General features: G+C 39.3%; 1 protein-coding gene across 1 annotated transcript in view; it reads right to left on the reverse strand.

Annotated features, from left to right (window-relative positions):
• Positions 1-19,710, reverse strand: part of LOC134657951 (zinc finger protein 501-like) — a 152,380-nt gene that overhangs the window by 42,233 nt on the left and 90,437 nt on the right. The window contains exon 5 of the mRNA XM_063513552.1: positions 6,402-6,467. Coding sequence (XP_063369622.1) covers positions 6,402-6,467 — 66 coding nt within the window. The remainder of the gene's footprint in view (positions 1-6,401; positions 6,468-19,710) is intronic.

Raw genomic sequence — 19,710 nt, forward strand, 5'->3', positions numbered from 1 at the left:
TATGTTATTTGTGCTTAGGGTTGGTACTCCAGTATTTCTTGCTTAAGTAAACATAAATGTGAAATGAGAGCCAAGTTCAATACTGAACTATGTGTCGTTGTTGACTCCGCTGGCATAAGAATCGATATCTGTATGAGTCTCCAGTTCTAGTTCATGTGGGCTGTAATTAAAGTTAAATAATTGACTTGGCTAGTTTTTACGTACAGGTTACGTATATTTATATTTTCTTTAACCTCGCGCTAGCAGCACTGTGTTAATAATTTTTTTTTTAAACAATATTTAAGAAGTCACGCCAAAAAACTTAACCCTTAAATGCATAGTGTTGCCAAATGTCTACAAAGCATTCGACAGCTCACAGATTAAAGGTTAAACAAATTCTATTTGTTCCTATATATTATTTCAATAGTAAAACTAATAAATTTTCCGAATCATTACATAAATTTACGCAGTATTTTAATTTATAAAAATTACATTTGTTTATAGACGAAATGTCGGAAAACTTGGAAAAACCTGGAAGTTGATGATTTTTAGTATGTCATTCTGGGCAGATTTTTCGGGGTTTCTAATTATTTTATATTTAAAAACTTTATCATAGGTATATCACAAATAGTGTACCTTTCTAATGGTAGTAAAAAAATTCATATATCTATTACTGAAAATTAACATATTTACATAAATATGATTTAGCCAATTCAACTTCTAACACTGATTTCGCAGTGAAAATCAAAGTTATATTTTTTTTACTATTTTTCCTAGAATCGGCAAACAATTATGTGATACATATATTAATTTCGGGCAAAAAGAAAAAGTCATGCATTTAAGGGTTAACTTATTATGTTTTTCTTCCAGTGTGTTCGGAGGGCGCCAGGAAACAGCTCGCCATGGCTTGTTCCGTGGTGCTCGAGCCGCTCGAGCGCCTCCGCGGCGACGCGACTGTTCACAGTGGAGACAAACCGTGTGGATATCAGAGGATACACACCGGAGGGAACCCATTTTATAAATGTAGTTACTGTGATCATAAAACCCGTAAAAAACAACACATAAAAAATCACCTCACAATACACACTGGCGATAAGCCTCACAAATGTAGTCATTGTGACTACAAGTGCAGAGATAGTTCTTTGTTACGAAGACACATGAGGAGACACACTGGCGAGAAGCCTTATACTTGTAGCTACTGTGATTATAAATGCACTCTGAAAATAAACTTACAAACACACTTAATGACACATACTGGAGTTAAGCCATATAAGTGTAGCGTTTGCGACTACAGGTGCAGTCGAAAAGGCGGCTTGATAGTACATGAGAGGGTACACACCGGAGAGAAGCCGTACAAATGTAAGCATTGCGATTTCCAGAGCAGTCAAAGCTCAACCTTACGATCACACGAAATGACACATACTGGCGAAAAGCCTTTTCAGTGTAGTCACTGCGATTTCAAATGCTGTCGGAAAGCAGTTTTTAATAAACACCAGTTGATACACACTGGTGAAATGCCATTTCAATGTAGCTACTGTGATGCAAAATTCAGTCAGAAACTACAATTAAAAAGACACTTGAAGTCACATCCTCGAAAGAAAAAATTTGAATATTTTGAATGTAGCGACTGTCATTACATATGCACACAGAAAAAGCGCTTTCTGGATCATCAACGCATACACACCGGAGAGAAGCCGTACAAATGTAAGCATTGCGATTTCAAGAGCAGTCAAAGCTCAACCTTACGATCACACGAAATGACACATACTGGCGAAAAGCCTTTTCAGTGTTGTCACTGCGATTTCAAATGCTGTCGGAAAGCAGTTTTTAATAAACACCAGATGATACACACTGGTGAAATGCCATTTCAATGTAGTTACTGTGGTTCAAAGTTCAGCCAGAAACTACATTTAAAAAGACACTTTTTCTTTCGAGGATGTGGACAACCACAGAATAAATAATAGTACTAATACTGACGTACAGAAAGGACACTTCCTACAAAACCGAAGTTTCACAGCGATTCAGAGTCGAAACATGTCCCTTTCCAATGTATGGCACTATTCCCTTCGGCTGTTTAGGGTTGTCAAAATTCAAGCCATTATCTTATCTGTGGTCGTGCATGCAAAGGGACGTCAAGTCGTGCCAACCTTAACAAATGCTCGGAGCAATGCTGAGCCGATGACCGAACGGAGCCGAGAATGACCGAAGGGAGGAGTGTCTCCCCACTGGTACAGCCTGAAACAGCACATGCGAAGACAATAGTTGATACACGGAAGAGAAGCCTTATAGGGAACGCTCGCGTTGGAGGGTTTGTCGTTTTATGACCTTTTCTCGTGTTGAGGTTCCCCTAAACAGTGGGTGCCCAGAAAGCGCTGACAGCCCGGACCGTGGCGTCTCTCTGGTCAGATTCAGAGCAGGAGTGCAGAGACGTGGTACAAATATATATGTGTATGCAGAGGTGCTAAGCTAGTTTTGCTAGCTGTACATTTTATTTTGAAGCATCGTTTGATATTTTCCAGTCGCTTTGAAGTTTGCTTGCTGAAGGGAAACATCACGAGGGAACCTGCATATTAAATTAATTTTAAGGTACCATCATGCTCCGCGATTGACACGCTATTCAGGGTCCTACCTAAATTGGTTGTTCAATACTTACGCTTTAGAATCTCCAATTCAGCAAGGACCCTAAATGGCATAACAATCCCTTGTGGTGACTACATTTAACCAAAACCTCTTGTACAATGATATTGACATCTCTCTCGCTCTTGTAATATTGGAGTGACAGAGATGGGGATATTTACGTGAAGATCTGGTGGCTGCTACCTGTTGTGATAGTATAAAGAGTGACTTTGTAATCCTGAAATAAAAAATATTATTCTATTCAAAGTATTTTTTTTATGTAATACCTTATCCCACAACTACTACCGTACAGAAAGGAAACTTCCTACAAAACCGAAGTTTGACAGCGGTTCAGGGTCGAAACATGCTTTCCCTTTGTAATACATATATAGCACTATCTTTTCGGCTATTTAGGGTTGTCAAAATTTAAGCCATTATCTTCTCTGTGCTCGTGCACGCAAGGGACGTCAAGTTGTGTCAACCCTAATAATTGCTCGGAGCAATACTGACCCGAACGGAGCCGAGTTTGCCCGAAGGGAGGAGTTTCGCACCCCTGTAGACACGAGTTGCGAATTACCTTTTCGCACGTGTATTGTACAACCTTTTACAGTACATATATGGCCCTTTAAATTTTTGACATAGGCACGTATTGTCTTTAATCCTGCCCTAGGGCGGTAAAGTAGCACCATATGTACTGTAAAAATAATACTTTAATGTGTTTAATATAGATACTGTAAAATTCATCTTTAATAATAATTAACAATAAATCATTTTTTTAAATCATTTATTTCTCATAAGAATTTATACAATTCACTTACATGAGAATTAGAAGTAACAAAATTAACATTGTTTGGGTGAGCGTATGCATGCTTAAAGGATACCTATAACCAAACGGAGACGTCTGAAATTTTCCGTACAAAACAGTCTGCTGATTTTTGCGGAAGAGGGGCACGTCAAGTTAAATGTAGGTATACGTAACGTATAAATAGTCATGTCAGATAAACGTCAGTCCATACAATGTGTATGACCATTGGCCGCCTATTTTCGACAGAGGGGAACGGCTGTTAATGGCTACTCCGTTTGGTTATATCCTCTAAGTATGCATGCGTAGGTACTTATATTCACACAACAAACAAGTACGGAAAAGGCAAAACATTATTTCTGCACTAAATGGGAAATGGGGACCATTGACAAACAACAAACTCATTCATTTACCTTAGTGGGATGAATCTGAGTGGTAAGAAAATAAGTCTAGCCATACCCGACCATATACCGCTCAGTACAAAATATGAATAATTCAAATATATAATTGAGTATTAGACATGTGTCGTTCACGAGTGAGTAATTTAAATGAACTATATCTTTTGATTGAACTCGCTCACTCTTCAACTCACTGATGATTTAACTCGCTCAGTAGCTCATCTATCTCAGTGTTCCTTGCGCGCTCTTTCCCACTCATGATTCGAATTTGATCGTGGTTCAATTTTGTAATCTCTCGCTTGCTCGGGTATCAATATTAGCACGAGCTGTTAAACAACAACTTTGCCCCCTTGTAAAACAAATAACTATTATTGATACCTACTCCATTCTACATCATAAAACTCATCATAACCCTATCCTGTGTGTGATAGCGGACAGACTTGACTGCCCGTATATGAGACACTGCTGCGAAATGCATGTTTCCAGTAGTGTATATATATTGTAAATATGTATTGTAATAGTTAATTAGGTACTAACATTAGGAACGTAAGTCTACTAACAAATCTGTATGAGTCCATAGTTGCTCGAAATAAATATTTTTCATTTCATTTCATAAACAATGTGTGGTTAGATTAGTTCTTGTCACTGTTTCTGCAACCAGTATTTACTTGCTTTACACATATTTTATTGCGCATTACAAGAGCTACAAGCGCAAACCACTGCAAGACACCAACATTGGTGAAGGCCGCATGTTCTTGTAGCGGCCACGTACCCTCCAACACGAACGTTGGAGAGTATGTCGCCTTTTGACTTCGCTTCCGTGTATCATCTGGTGTCATCGCAGGTGCTGTTTCAGGCTGCACTTTGTAGTCACAATTACCAGGCGTGTCTCACTCCGCGATTTCGTCGCTTTGCTACAGGTAGCTAAAAGTACATCCGTTCGGCCCCAATTTTGGGGAAAGCCATAAGCCGCGCGTGGCGCTGTCGCCATCTAGCGGCCATATCTGTGCTGATCGTAACAGACGCGTTTTGTTAGAGAAGTGAGTCTTCTGTACTTAGTACTATTGTTTATTCTGTGCAATTACTACATTTTAGGTTTCGTCCCAGCATGTTTGCGCTTCTGGTGACGTTGTAGGGAAGATTTACCACTGCACTTGAACTCGCAATGACTACATTTGTAAGGCTTTTCTCCTGTGTGTATTCTCAGGTGTCTTTTTATTAAGTATGTTTTCTGAATGCATTTGTAATCACAGTGACTACATTGAAATGGCTTCGCCCCGGTATGTCTCATCAGGTGATCTCGTAAGCTTGATTTACGACTGAATTTTTTATCACAATAGCTGCACGTGAAAAGTTTCTCGCCAGCATGTGTCCTTTCGTGTCTTCGTAACAGAGAAATAAAACTGCACTTGTAGTCACAATGACCACATTTGTAAGGCTTTTCTCCAGTGTGTATTCTCAGGTGTGATTTTAAGTGTGATTTCTGACTGGTTTTGTAATCACAGTAACTACATCTAAAAGGTTTCTCGCCAGTGTGTGTCTTTTCATGGAGTCGTAAGCCTGAACTATTTCTGCACTTGTAGTCACAATGACTACATTTGTAAGGCTTTTCCCCAGTGTGCATCCTCTGGTGTGATTTTAAGTGTGATTTCTGATTAGATTTGTAATCACAGTCGCTACATTGAAATGGCTTCGCCCCAGTATGTATCATCAGGTGATTTAGTAAGCCTGATTTCTGAATGAATTTTTTATCACAGTAGCTGCACGTAAATGGCTTCTCGCCAGTATGTGTCCCTTCATGTCTTCGTACGCTAGTAATATGACTGCTCTTGTAGTCGCAATAACTACATTCGTAAAGCTTTTTTCCAGTGAGTATTCTCTGGTACCTCCGGTTGTGCGTCTTCTGGTGACTTTTGCATTTCAAATCAGAGTCGCTATTAAAAAGATTTCCAGCCATGCGTATTGTTTGGTGTTTGTGTAAATCACTTTTAGACGAACTTGTGTAACTACAGTGACTACTATTGAAATTAATCTCCAAAAAGTGACTCTTTAAATGAGTCTCTAAAGTTTTTTTGGAACTTGTTGTATATTCACATTCAGCACACATGAAATTTGAAACACCATGTTCGCTTTTCTCGTGATCTATCACAAGCAATTTGGTTTGAAACGTAGAATTACAAAAATCGCAAGCAAATGGTTTTGGTCCGGTCGACGAGTGTGTGTTATCTATGTGTTTTCTTAAAATAGTCTTGCTTCTGAAATGATTGCCACAGTGCTCGCAGTAGTATGGTGTGTCTCCACTGTGAACAGTCGCGTCGTCGCGGAGGCGCTCGAGCACCACGGAACAAGCCATCGCGAGCTGATCCCTGGCGCGGGCGGCGCCGCCCTCCGAAAACACTGAAACAAATAAACAAAGCATTTGCCTCGATAGAAAAATAACGATAAATTAGCTTTTTTCCCTACATACTACAATTGTAATCATTTATGTAATAAATTACGCCTTTCTATTCAAGTTGGTATACATCGTATACGACCACGGATATCCCTGAATGAATGAATGTATAGTAGCGGTAAGGAGAGGAGCAGGACAACATGACAGCACTAACCCGCCGCTGACGAGTCGCCGCCACTCATCACATCACCCGTCTCCGACTTGACGAGGGGGTCTACATCTGGAACAATAACAAGGAGACGTGTTACATGTACCTAATAAAATATTTATACTTAGTCAACTAAATCTTGACAGTAGAAAAAGGCGGCAAATTTGAAAAATGTAGGCGCGAAGGGATATCGTCCCATAGAAAATTTGAATTTCGCGCCTTTTTTTACTGACAAGATTTGGTTGACCAGCTATAAAAGCGTATTTTTGTGTACTATGGTATGGTATGAAAGAAATAAATTGTTTATTTCTAAACAACAACACAGGTAAAATTATAAAAAAAAAGGTTGTGCTGTTTTGCACATTAGCAATTAGGAATAAGTACATGTTTGTACAACTTTTACCTTACAATATGATTAATATGTATCAAGATATGAACTCACCCATGAGTTGCTCGCTCTTCTCTTCGCCGACCTCTGACTGCTCCACCAGTATGGGCTCCTCGTCTGAAGCAAAACTTAATTATATAAACCAGAGCTAACTATACGTAAACTATCTCAGTTTTATGAAGCATTATAAAAGCTTTATGAAACAAGTGCGAGTCGGACTCGCGCACTAAGGGTTCCGTACCATTACGCAAAAAACGGAAAAAAAAATCACGTTTGTTGTATGGGACCCCACTTAAATATTGATTATGTTCTGTTTTTAGTATTTATTGTTATAGCGGCAACAGAAATACACCATCTGTGAAAATTTTAACTGCCTAGTTATCACGGTTCATGAGATACAGCCTGGTGACAGACAGACAGACGGAAAGACAGACATACAGACAGCGGAGTCTTAGTAATAGGGTGCCGTTTTAACCCTTAGTTTAGGTACGGAACCCTTGAAATTGTGACAAAAAATTCGCTAATGATAAGAAGAAATAACTCAAAATGTAGACAATATGATGCATCAGATGCATGCTAGGGAGTGCTCCCGGTACTGGTTTTCTATACAAATACAGTACCGGAACCGGGAATTCCCGGTTCTCGCCATACAAACTCACAACCGGGACCATCCCCTACATGCTGACTGCTGAGTAAGGGGCGGCCACAGGGCTTGGGGCCTAGAGCGGCAAAGACCGCAAATCTGCCACTGGCCATATTATTAAGCATTTGTGTAGAATTATTTAATACTTGTACCAATACACTTATTTAAAAATGTTTATTGAGTTATAGAGCAGTTCACTGGATCAACTGTTGATGGAATAAAAACTTTTTACAAAAAAAATCAAAAGTCAAAAATGGGATTTATAGCCATAAAGCTGATTATTTTTGACTGGTATTGTTACTACTTGGCTTGGCACCGACTTCAAACATATCAGTTGGGAACGCATAGACTTCAAAAAGGATAATATTTTATTTCATCCTTTTTGAAGTCGGGTTTTATTTTGTTTGTAAAAAGTTTTTATTTTTCCATTTTTAGTTTCAATCGGTGAGTGCAAAATTTTCCTACCCTTAAGGTTCGATTTTTTTTTCCAAATTTATATGGGACCAACTTCGGGGTATACCCTTTCCAATAAAAAAATAATTATTAAAATCGAACTACTCTGTAAAAAGTTATGCGTGGTCATACATAAAAAAAATATATATATGCGTCGACTTGAGAACCTCCTCCGTTTTTTTCGTCGGTTAAAAGTAACCCACCCTATATTTATGTGGGTACTTTTGCTATACGAGGGCATTGCAGTTACAAAGGCAACAGAATTGTATTTATGTTATGTTATATTAGTTATATACATAATATAATTATGTCAATGGAAGAGTAGGTACTTACATAACATATCGAACACAGAATCATCATCTGCGCCATCATCAGCTAGCTCAGATTTGACTGCAGACTCCGCTGAACAACAGAAGAAAATGTTATAGTGGGCTCGGGGAACCTTGAGTCCTATTACACTGACAGTTATTCCCACGATACAACCTTGTAGTGGCGTCACCGTTACATTAAAATCGAATTGGCGGTGTCTAAAAATGACATTTATTAATTTTAGGTAGATATATGCCATTACAATAATATTCCGTTGGAATTATAATAATTATTAACATTTACAAGAAATTATCTCAATCAGACTTTACGTTTACGTCCTGCAAAACTTACTTCGTTTAGAAGATATCGACTAGTGCGGAAAAGTATCCATAAACAAATGTCGAAAATGGAAATCTACAAAATACATTAACATAGTACCTACGCTCTTAGTGTCAGATTTATAATCATTTAAGTTGTCTGCCATAATAAATTATGACAAGAAAATGAAATGTTTGCATTTTTATTTTTCGAAAACTTTCGTTTTTTTACTTAATTTATGCCAAAAAGCTTAAGTCATTACAAAAACAACTACATGACAAGCATTAGAAATGCAGATTATATTTTTAAAAACATGTTTACCGATGTGGCTGAATGCAAGTCACGCCTTTGCCTATATAAAAAGTTACGATATATCGACACAACCCGTCACTAACATGAACTGTCATAGGACTCAAGGTTCCCCGAGCCCACTATAGTTACCTAATAGGTAGAAAAAGGTAGAAAAAGGTAGGTAAAAGGTAGAAAGTTGAAACTGTCTTAGTTCATTTTTATCTAAGACAGTTTCAACTTTCTACCTTCTAGTTTTGAGAGTCTGCCGACAGACAGTTTGGTAATAGGTAATATGGGATTGGTATAATTGGAACCCTAAAAAGTTTAAAAAGTATTCCCAAACTGAAGCAAATTTACTAAAGTGTCATTCTATGGAACTTGCTAAGTATGTAAACAAAAGTCACTAGTAAATTCATCATTCTTTGACAATTTCAATATGGCGGTTTGTTTACAGAGTTAGCAAGTTCCATAGAATGACACTTTAATAGATGTTGTGTAGCAGTATATATCAGTAACCCATACATTTATTGCGATTTTCAAAATAAATTTTTAATTTAGATCATTATTTCCTTGACACACCTAACGCACATGAATAACACATAATTAAAATTAGTTGTTAAAGCCAACCTTTAACAAGCAGTGCCTGCAGCTCCGCCTGGCTGCGCTGCACTTGCAGCTTGAAGTGGCTCGCGTCTCGCAGGCGGCACACACACATAGAGCAGATGCCGCACGAGCCCGAGCCGCCCACCACCAGCTGCAAGTTAAGCTATTCAAACAGAAACAATATTGGTTTGTGAAGATGTTTCAATAACTAGATTGTCATACTTTTACTTACATGTATATCGAAGCTGTCTTTGATCATGTCGGCAAAGATCTCCGTTTTGCCGAGATGTGTGTACGGCGTCGTCAGGTCTTTGTCCGGCGGACACCGCAGGCAACAGCAACACGCGTGCGTCACGTCCATCACGGCAACCGTGCGGTGCGCAAGAATACCCCAATGGACTTAAAACAAATACCACAACAATACGAGCGTACAGTACTAAATATTAGAGAAATAGCAGCCTCTAGGACCTTTGCCAGATTCAGTACAGAATAAGTATCAACAAAACATTATTAGCAAGAAAAAGCAGCGTACTCCCGGTATAAAGAGAAATGACACTGACAGTTAACAATGAACATGGAATTGACAAACACAAAGGAAAGGCGAAGGGAACGTTCAGAAAAAGTAGTTAGTCTACATTATAATAGACGGGCGTACCGGACCGCGAACTTGGTCCGAAGCATTGACACATAGATAGTCAAGCAGATCTTGTCAGTAGAAAAAGGCGGCAAATTTGAAAAATGTAGGCGCAAAGGGATATCGTCTCATAGAAAATTTGAATTTCGCGCCTTTTTCTACTGACAAGATCTGCTTGACCAGCTATATCTCACCGGACTTGACTACACCGTCAGGTAAGCCCGCCTGTTGTATGATTTAGAGTATATAACTTCATGTTTCTATCTCATGTGAACCGTTTTCTGTAGTCCGGTACGAACAACTTTCTGGCTCAGTGATAAGGTTCAATTTAGTATGGTAAAAAAAGTGACAGTTCGAATACGGCTGTCCGTCTTTAGGGATATTATATCTATGGGTACGCGCATCCTTTTCTTATCTGTACTACAGATTCTGTCAAAATGTTTGAGGTTAGATTTTGTTGTTAATTTGTTAATGTATTATTGATTACTTTGTTTTCGAGTCCTGTTAGTCGTGCTCGTGTGTTCGAAAATAAAGCATACACAGATAGGTGTGTATTACATACTGTTAACTGTATTTGTTATGTATATCTGTTTATTCTGAACATAAATGGCTTTTTCCAACTACCAGAATAAACTGACTTGCGTCGCTGAGATCCGACTGTGATAACAGAATAAATAATACTGTGCTGTACTGTACCGCTTATTTCTCCGTTTTTCCGCCGACTGATTTCTTAATGTTGTCTTAGAAACCCTTTTTCTGGTTATCTTTAAAACACTGTGCACATCCACCCTATCAGATGATTAAAGAATAATGTTAGACAGTTGTGACACAGTTTTGTGAGACAGGATGTATTTCAGGTTTGAAATAAATGCATTGACGTATAATATCTAAAGTCTATTTTTTTATTCGGTAGACTGAAATGACAGTTAATAGTATGAAATGACATTTCATGTTCATACTAATAGCTGTCATTTCAGTCTACCGAATAAAAAAATAGACTTTAAGGACGGGCTAATGGGGCACTATAAATGGTACTAGTTCAGCGGTGCTACCCACGAATTCCAGCCAATCGTGCAGTCTAACGCAACTAGTTGCGACCAATAGCGCGCGTAATGCGAACTCGTCAACCAATCGCGCGCGTGATGCGAACTCATCAACCAATCGCGTTGTAGCGATTTCACACCGCTGTACTGGCCCCTGTCATGCCTCATTATTATTGCCCGTAAAGCCAGTCCCTAGATATCTATGTCAATGAATAAATGTTATTGTTTTGTATCAACATTCTTATCTTTTTAAATGGCAACATGCTCATGAAGAATCTAAAGGACTGGCGTTGCGTGACAGTCATAAGGTCATAACACGAAGTACACTTTTTATAAATAAAATATTTGTTTTTGGTAATGTTTTTTTTTACATTTAACCTTTTGAACGCCACAGACGGCAATTGAAGTCAACACAAAATCGTGACAACGACGCCAAAGACGGCATTTGACGTAGATCGTTTTTTGATGAAAATGTACTGAAAAACACCCCACTTTTAGGTTGGCATTATTTATGCACAAAACCATAGAGAAAAAAATACATAGAGTGCTCACTCCATACATCAGTTTTAGTACCAAAAAGACTATTAGCATCTAGCATCCAGTAGCGGAACTATCAGTACTGCTACTTGACAATAGATGTAGCACCGACCGGAAAGTCTTATGCTGTTGAGATAAGACTTTCCGGTCGGTGCTACATCTATTGTCAAGTAGCAGTACTGATAGTTCCGCTACTCGATGCTAGATGTAGACACTGAAATTAATAGTCTGAACTGATGTATGGAGTGAGCACTCTATGTCTTTTTTTCTCTATGACAAAACTAAATTTTACCCCAGTGGCGTCAGTAGCACGGCAAATGGATGCGCCGTTTGGCATTCGAAAGGTTAAACTACTTAATGACAAACTCACTATCTCATACAAACTTATTTATTCATTAAATTCATTTTAGATATCTGATTTTCCAAAAAAAAAAATTTTTTATGTAGATACCAAAGAGTTATTGACATTTTTTGATAATTTTTAATTGATATGTCATGTTATTTGTAGAGATGCCACGAATATTCGGCAACTATTCGGTATTCGGCCGAATGTTGCCTACTATTCGGCCGAATACCGAATATCTGTTGCACCTACTTAAAAAGAAAAATTGCACAATAAAAATAACTAAAAACAATGTAGGTATATTTAGAATGTGTTCTTGGAACATTGTTAAATACGAAGACCCCTTTTTTGAGCATTTGTTGATTAAAAACATTTTATTTTTATCATGAATCTGTTTTGTTTGACTCTATTCATTAATGCTGTTCAATAAAAATATATCTTAGCTAACGTCCCATCTAACGTTGAGCTTTGTTAGCGATCAGTTTTCATAATAATTGTGACTCAAAATGTTCGCATTTCATGCCAAATATTCGGTCGCCGAATATTCGGTATTCGGCCAAAACCACTGTAGTTATTTGCCTTTTTTTGACTTCAATTAAATCTTTTGGGTTCCTGGTGGGACCAGGTTCGATTCCCGGTTATGTACGAGAGTTGAAAAAAAAGTTTGAATGTCATTATTATTAATCTAAAATCGACGCCATGGTTCCTAAGAACAGATTTCGCTATCTCTCTTAGTTTCTGACTTCGCCATACTGCCCCATTTGGATTTATTGCCCGATTTGTTGTTTTGGTCAACACAAGTCATCTTGTACATGTCCTGTAGTTGACCCCCCTGCATACAAACAGTGTATGCAAGGGGGGGGGGTCATTTATCTCTGCATCTGACTGTACATCAACATTCTTGTTTTGTTGATTGTTAATGCATTTCAGGTGTTATCAGGACCAGTAACTACAGCTATAGTGCACAACATGTCTCTAGAGACAGCACATGTTAAGGAGTTGGAGGTGGTGTGTGTGAAGACGGTGCCCGGAGAGGTGTGTGTGAAGACGGAGCCCGGAGAGGTGTGTGTGAAGACGGAGCCTGAAGAGGCGTGTGTGGAGAGAGGGCCCAGAGGGGTGTGTGTGAAGACGGAGCCCGGAGAGGTGTGTGTGAAGACGGAGCCCGGAGAGGTGTGTGTGAAGACGGAGCCTGAAGAGGCGTGTGTGGAGACAGGGCCCAGAGGGGTGTGTGTGAAGACGGAGCCCGGAGAGGTGTGTGTGAAGACGGAGCCCGGAGAGGCGTATGTGAAGACGGAGCCCGGAGAGGTGTGTGTGAAGACGGAGCCTGAAGAGGCGTGTGTGGAGACAGGGCCCAGAGGGGTGTGTGTGAAGACGGAGCCCGGAGAGGTGTGTGTGAAGACGGAGCCTGAAGACCACGAGGTCAAGGACGAGCTGGTACTGGGCCCCGAGGAGTGGCACCATCCTAAAAGGTCTCAAGGTCTGTATATGATAAAATCCTTTACCTTTTGATTAAGTACTTAATTTGCGATATTGCAGCGTATATGCTTCATTAGCTGCGTGTCATCTGCATACATGTGGCACGAATCGAGAAGGCACGCAGTGTACAGACTGCATAAAGTCGGACCCAATATTGACCCTTGGATAACTCCTCTGTCGAGCATACGGGGTGATGAGCAAGCAATTTCACCTTCGTCTGGGCATTCAACTAATGGGTTTCTGTCTGAGAAATAGGAATAGAATCATCTACAAAGTGACTCCGTCCGTAGCCGTCCTTTTAAGTAGCACGGGTTTCAATATACTATCAAACGCGCGGATAAAGTAAATTGTCTTATAGCTGTCGAAGACATTATTACTCAAGGTAATGTCAGATTTCTCTCTTGAGCTGTAAACAAATTCAAATGTCATGATACTGTCCCACTATTAACTGTTTGATCCATCTCAATCACTGATTAAATATATATTTAATTACACAAACGGGTCTACGGCGATATACATACTTTCATTATTTTTACCTTAAATTCCGTCGTTTGGGGTCATCAGAAATCAGAAATATTTATTGTATAAACTGTGTAGGTACAGGAAGTATAACTAGGTACATTTTCACACACATCCATTAATTACATCACACGTTTAGGGGGAGGGAGGGGGTCAAGAAAATGTGACATATTGTGACATGGGGGAGGGGGGAGACACAAACTTTGTGACGTCACTTTAACTTCATCAGTAACAGAAAATTTATTTAAATTATTTTATTCGCTGTACATTTAAATAACGGACGGATATAGACCGACGGGCAAGAGACCCAGAGGCAGACCAGCGGGCGCAGCATGGTTCCATTTTTATCGCCTGTCACTATGCCCGTCACTTGCGCACTTACATACTTGTTAGAACGTGACAGGCATGGTGACAAGCGATAAAAATGCGACCGTGCTACCGCCGCTGCGGAGAGATGGCTCGATGAGATTTTGGAAGCAGCAGGAGGAAACTGGACTGATAAAGCAAATGACAGATCTATGTGGAGAAAAATGGAGGAGGCCTTCACTCTATGAAGAGGTCCTTGATAAAAATGTTTTTATATATTATTTGTGTTGTAATTGTTTTTTTTATTATTATTTAAACTAAAATTTATAAAATTGCATGCACTGAAATCACAATATCATTGTAAATCAAATTTTATTAAGGAAATAAAAAGGCTTATTATTATATATATAATATAAGCAGTTTTGGGTTATAAAATTACTAATATTTATGTCGTCAAAAATATTTTGATAAAATATTAATAATACTTAGGTACTTACTTAATTCGATTTGGCGATTTCGTAGAAAAAATGTGACGTCACACCAGGGGGGAGGGGTTTGCCAAATGTGACCAAGTGTGACAAGGGGGAGGGGGGGGTCAAAAAACCTAGAAATTCGTGTGACGTAATTAATGGATGACCCCTTTCATCTGAGTTGTGGTAGACTCGTTTGTGTAATTATAATTAAATATGTGTACAAAACGCGAGTTTAAAGTGTTATATGATTAAATGTAGTATCAAGGCCCACAGCTGCTAGCTCAATCTCCCCTACGACACTGGCAACGTTGCCACACTGAACTATGAGATCTAGTGCACTAGGCACGACCCGGACCGGAGCTAGGATGCGAGATCCCCGAGTCGTCGACACAAGCCACAAATAGTATGTTTGTTTCAGACGAAGAGCTCATAATAGTCGTAATCAAGCCAGAATCGAACGAAGATGAGGCAAGCGATGAGGTGTCGCGTAAGTACCAACTTGAATAGCAACGGTGACTATAATTATTAGAGAATACACAAAGTGTAAAGCCTGAGTAGACGCTCGAAGCGGAGCGTTCGGCGGGGCGTGTAGCGTGGCGTCGGGATCAGGAGTAATTTCAGCAGCGTGTACTAAAGCCGCTCCTATACGTTTGCATTTGTTTAACATGCACGCCGCACGCCCCGCCCCGCTGCACGCCCAACTCGAGCGTCCACTCAGGCCTTACACAAACTGTAGCATTGGGAAGGTTTTCCAATCGGTGAACCAATCTACCAATACACCGGGATATATCAATCTGGTTGTTATAATTATAAATAATCTTCGAAATAAAGGTACTTCTGTGAATTTGTAATATTTATGTGTAATGTATTTAAATCTATTAATTGTTGTAGGTCTCGTACCCCAGTCCAGGCTATCCGTAGATTGTGATAGGACTTTTCGTAACTTAAGATCCATTGTACAGTATGAGCCCCGACTAAAGTACCCACCTCCCCATACTAGCTGTATCGAAAAGTGGATACTCAACCTAGCCTCCGTTTGACGACTAAGCCCAAGAATTGGCTTAGGCACTAGTTTTAACGAAAACGATTGCCATCTGACCTTCCAACCCATAGGGAAAAGTAGGTCTTATTGGGAATAGTCCGGTTTCCTCACGATGTTTCCTTCACCATGTGTTGCATATAAAATAAAAATGCCTTGACTGCAGCATTATTGTTTTCGAAATATACCAAAACCTATCGCGGTAATCTACAATCGCAAATGCGAGTATTTAATACTATATAACACTTTAAACTCTCGCGTTTTGTACACATATTTAATTACACAAACGGGTCTAACTACTGTGAGTGTTACTGTGTGGGTTACTGTGAGTGTTGTGTGTCGTGCCGTGGACAATAAACATTAAACTTTGACGGGTAGTTGCAATTTCTTTGTCTACCCCGAACATTTTTATTACCTAATTCCGGGTAGTTTATTGGTGTTTTATTAATATCTCCGTTGACATTTGTTGAGACGTCAGTCTTTCCAGTGACCACAGCTGGTGCAACTCAGCTGAAACGTCGGAATTAAAGGTAAAAACAATGAAATTATATCGCGTTAGACCCGTTTGTGTAATTAAATATATTTAATACTATTTCATGTAAAATACAACTGTACCGTTTTATAAGACATAGCATGAAGTAGAGTTGTTGTTGTAGTGGAGGTGCGGGTCGTCAAGTCGGAGGTGTCGGACGCGGCGAGTGACGAGGACTGCGTGTCGGGTGAGTACTGCGGCACCACGATACTACGGCACAGGCCTCCTCTCGTGCGCGAGAGAGCTTGGGCTATAGTCCCCACGTTGGCCCACTGCGGGTTGGAGACTTCACATAAGTACACCTATGAATTTCTTCGCTGATGTATACAGATTTTATCAGGATGTACGGAAAATATTCCGTACATATAAGTTCCAAAAATTTATTGGTACGAGCCAGGATTTGAACCCGCGACCTCCGGATTGAACGTCGGACGTCATATCCTCTCGACCACTACCACCATTTCTTTTGATGACAAGCCTAGACAAATTAAAAATTGTTGTTAAATTAATTATACGCGTTGTAATCTGTTTAAATTGTTTTCTTAATTTGTGTTGCAGTGTATTCGGAGGGCAGCGCCGCCAGCTACAAGTGCAGTGATAGGGCAGGCTTACGTTCTCATGAGATGACACATACTGGCAGGAAGCCTTTCCAGTGTAGCCACTGTGATTACAAATGCAGTCACAAGTCAAATTTACAAAAACACATAATGATACATACTGGCAGGAAGCCTTTCCAATGTAGCCACTGTGATTACAAATGCAGTCAGAAATCAAATTTACAAAAACACATAACGATACATACTGGGGCGAAGCCATTTCAATGCAGCAACTGTGACTACAAGACCAGTTTGGAAGCAAACTTTCGAACTCACAAAAGAATACACACCGGAGAAAAACCATACACATGCAGTTATTGCGACTACAAGTGCAGTCAGAGTTCAAGTTTACAAAAACACGAGAGGACACATACTGGCACGAAGCCTTTTCAGTGTAGCTACTGTGATTACAAATGCAGTCATAATTCAAATTTAAAAAGACACCAGATGATACACACTGGAGAAAAGCATTACACATGTAGTCATTGCGACTACAAGTGCAGAGATAAGTCAAGCTTACGAAATCACGAAGATACACATACCGGCAGAAAGCCTTTTCAGTGTAGCCACTGTGATTACAAATGCTGTCAGAGATCAAGCTTACAACGTCACATAAGAATACACACAGGAGAAAAGCCGTACAAATGTAGTCATTGCGACTACAAGTGCAATCAGAGTTCAAGCTTACGCAAACACTACGAAAGGACTCATACTGGCGAGAAGCCTTTTCAGGTGTAGCCACTGTGATTACAAATGCAGTCGGAAATCAGATTTAAAAACACACCAGACAATACATACTAGGCAAAATGTAAGTAGTGATCGTGATTACAATGTCGTAATATATGAACGAATTCCATTCATGTATCCATGCAATTTTGCAAATCGTTGTACATGTTTCACAATCTATTTTGAACTTTTGGAGAGTAAGTAAGAGTTTAAATAAAAAGTTTTAGGCGAAATTTAATTTTTGTTACAAGCTTTTATCGCTGACTGTACGATAATACTAGAGATGCCCCGAATAGTGGTTTTGGCCGAATAACGAATACCGAATATTCGGCCCCTCTCCGCCGAATACCGAATATTCGGCGACCGAATATTCGGCATAACATGCGAACATTTTGAATCACAATTATTATGAAAACTGATCGCCAACAAAGCTCAACGTTAGATGACGTTAGCTAAGATATATTTTTGTTGAACAAAATTAAAGAATAGACTCAAACAAATCAGACTCGTGATAAAAATAAAATGTTTTTTAATCAACAAATGCTCAAAAAAGGGTCTTCGTATTTAACAAGTTTCCAAGAACACATTCTAAATATTCCTACATAATTTTTGGTTATTTTTATTGTGTAATTTTTCTTTTTAAGTAGGTGCAACAGATATTCGGTATCCGGCCGAATAGTAGGCAACATTCGGCCGAATACCGAATATTCGGCAAAGTGGCCGAGTAGGCCGAATATTCGTGGCATCTCTAGGTCATCTATTGCTTATTCTGTGTTCATGTTCATACATCTCTTATTGCACTATGTAATATAAATATTTTCTTAATACCAAAATCGCATAATCTGACAGATGTATTTACCCGATTTTGAAGTTAAGTGAATGTTATGTAACATCCCTTTCATCAAAGATTCAATGATTGTATAATATATGTGTCAAGTGTAAGGAAGGATTTGGATTAGGCAGCTGGTGTAGATAGCGCTATACGGCGCTATTATGCCGTCTTTCTGTTTCTTAAAAGTTGACGTTTGATAAAATGAACACAGAAAAATATGGCGACGTACAGCGCCATCTATTCCATTCGTAGTATCCATTGGTATGACACTCGATAATTTTTATATATTTTTTATGATTAAACTCATAGTAACTACATTGGAGTTCATATTCAGCATCCACAAACCACAGTAGCCCTTTAGGTATATATATGTCGGAGAATGACTGAATTGTGCCATCTATCGCCTTGGAGAGGCGTTTCATCACGCAATCTTTGACAAATAGAGCAAACTAGGGTGTTATGTGTACACATGAGTGGCGTTCGGCGCAGTTCCGCTAAGGCGTCATAGAGTGCGCTGTCAAAAACAAATGAAAGCCAGAACAATTGAAGTTATGCCGTCAATCGATCTTCAGATCAGAACTTGAGGAGAAAGAACGGGAGAAGATGACGTCTGTGGCGGTTCCTGGGTCTAATCCACTGGTTTGCTTTGAATAAGAAGTGTAACGTGTGCTATGATTTGTAATCGGTCTTATCCAGTAAAGACTGTGAGTTGAATAACGTATTTCATTGACGAGGGCTCGCCATCCATGATTGAAGGTCCTGATGTGCTCCTGATAGTATGATATGCCCACGATTCCGACATATACTTATATGTGTGAGTGCGTCGCAGTACTTCAATCTACTCTGTGTCGCCGCTTGACGATGACTTGTGGCCGACGTGACAACCCTAGAGGGTTGATAGAGGGTGCCGTGGCACCATACGTCAGTGAGTATAAGAATGGTAAGAGTACTTAAGTGTACATAGAATAAAATAGCACTTTAATTAAGGACATGTATAATTTCAATTAATTCTTGTAATAACAATCAAATACAAACTACTTATTTATATTTTCTAACACAGCCGTCTCGAGCCGCAGTTGGCATCGCGACTTTCGAAATTTGTGTAGTTATCTATCATTTCAATAAAGCAAGAACGAGATATATATAGATGTACAAACAGCAACAGTAGCAACACTGTTAACTGTCCATCTGTGGACCTTATTACATGTTCAATTATGTTATTCGTACTTTTAGAGTAGTTGTTGCGTTCACTGT

The sequence above is a fragment of the Cydia amplana genome, chromosome 21, assembly GCF_948474715.1.
Source record: "Cydia amplana chromosome 21, ilCydAmpl1.1, whole genome shotgun sequence".
NCBI classification, from domain to species: domain Eukaryota; kingdom Metazoa; phylum Arthropoda; class Insecta; order Lepidoptera; family Tortricidae; genus Cydia; species Cydia amplana.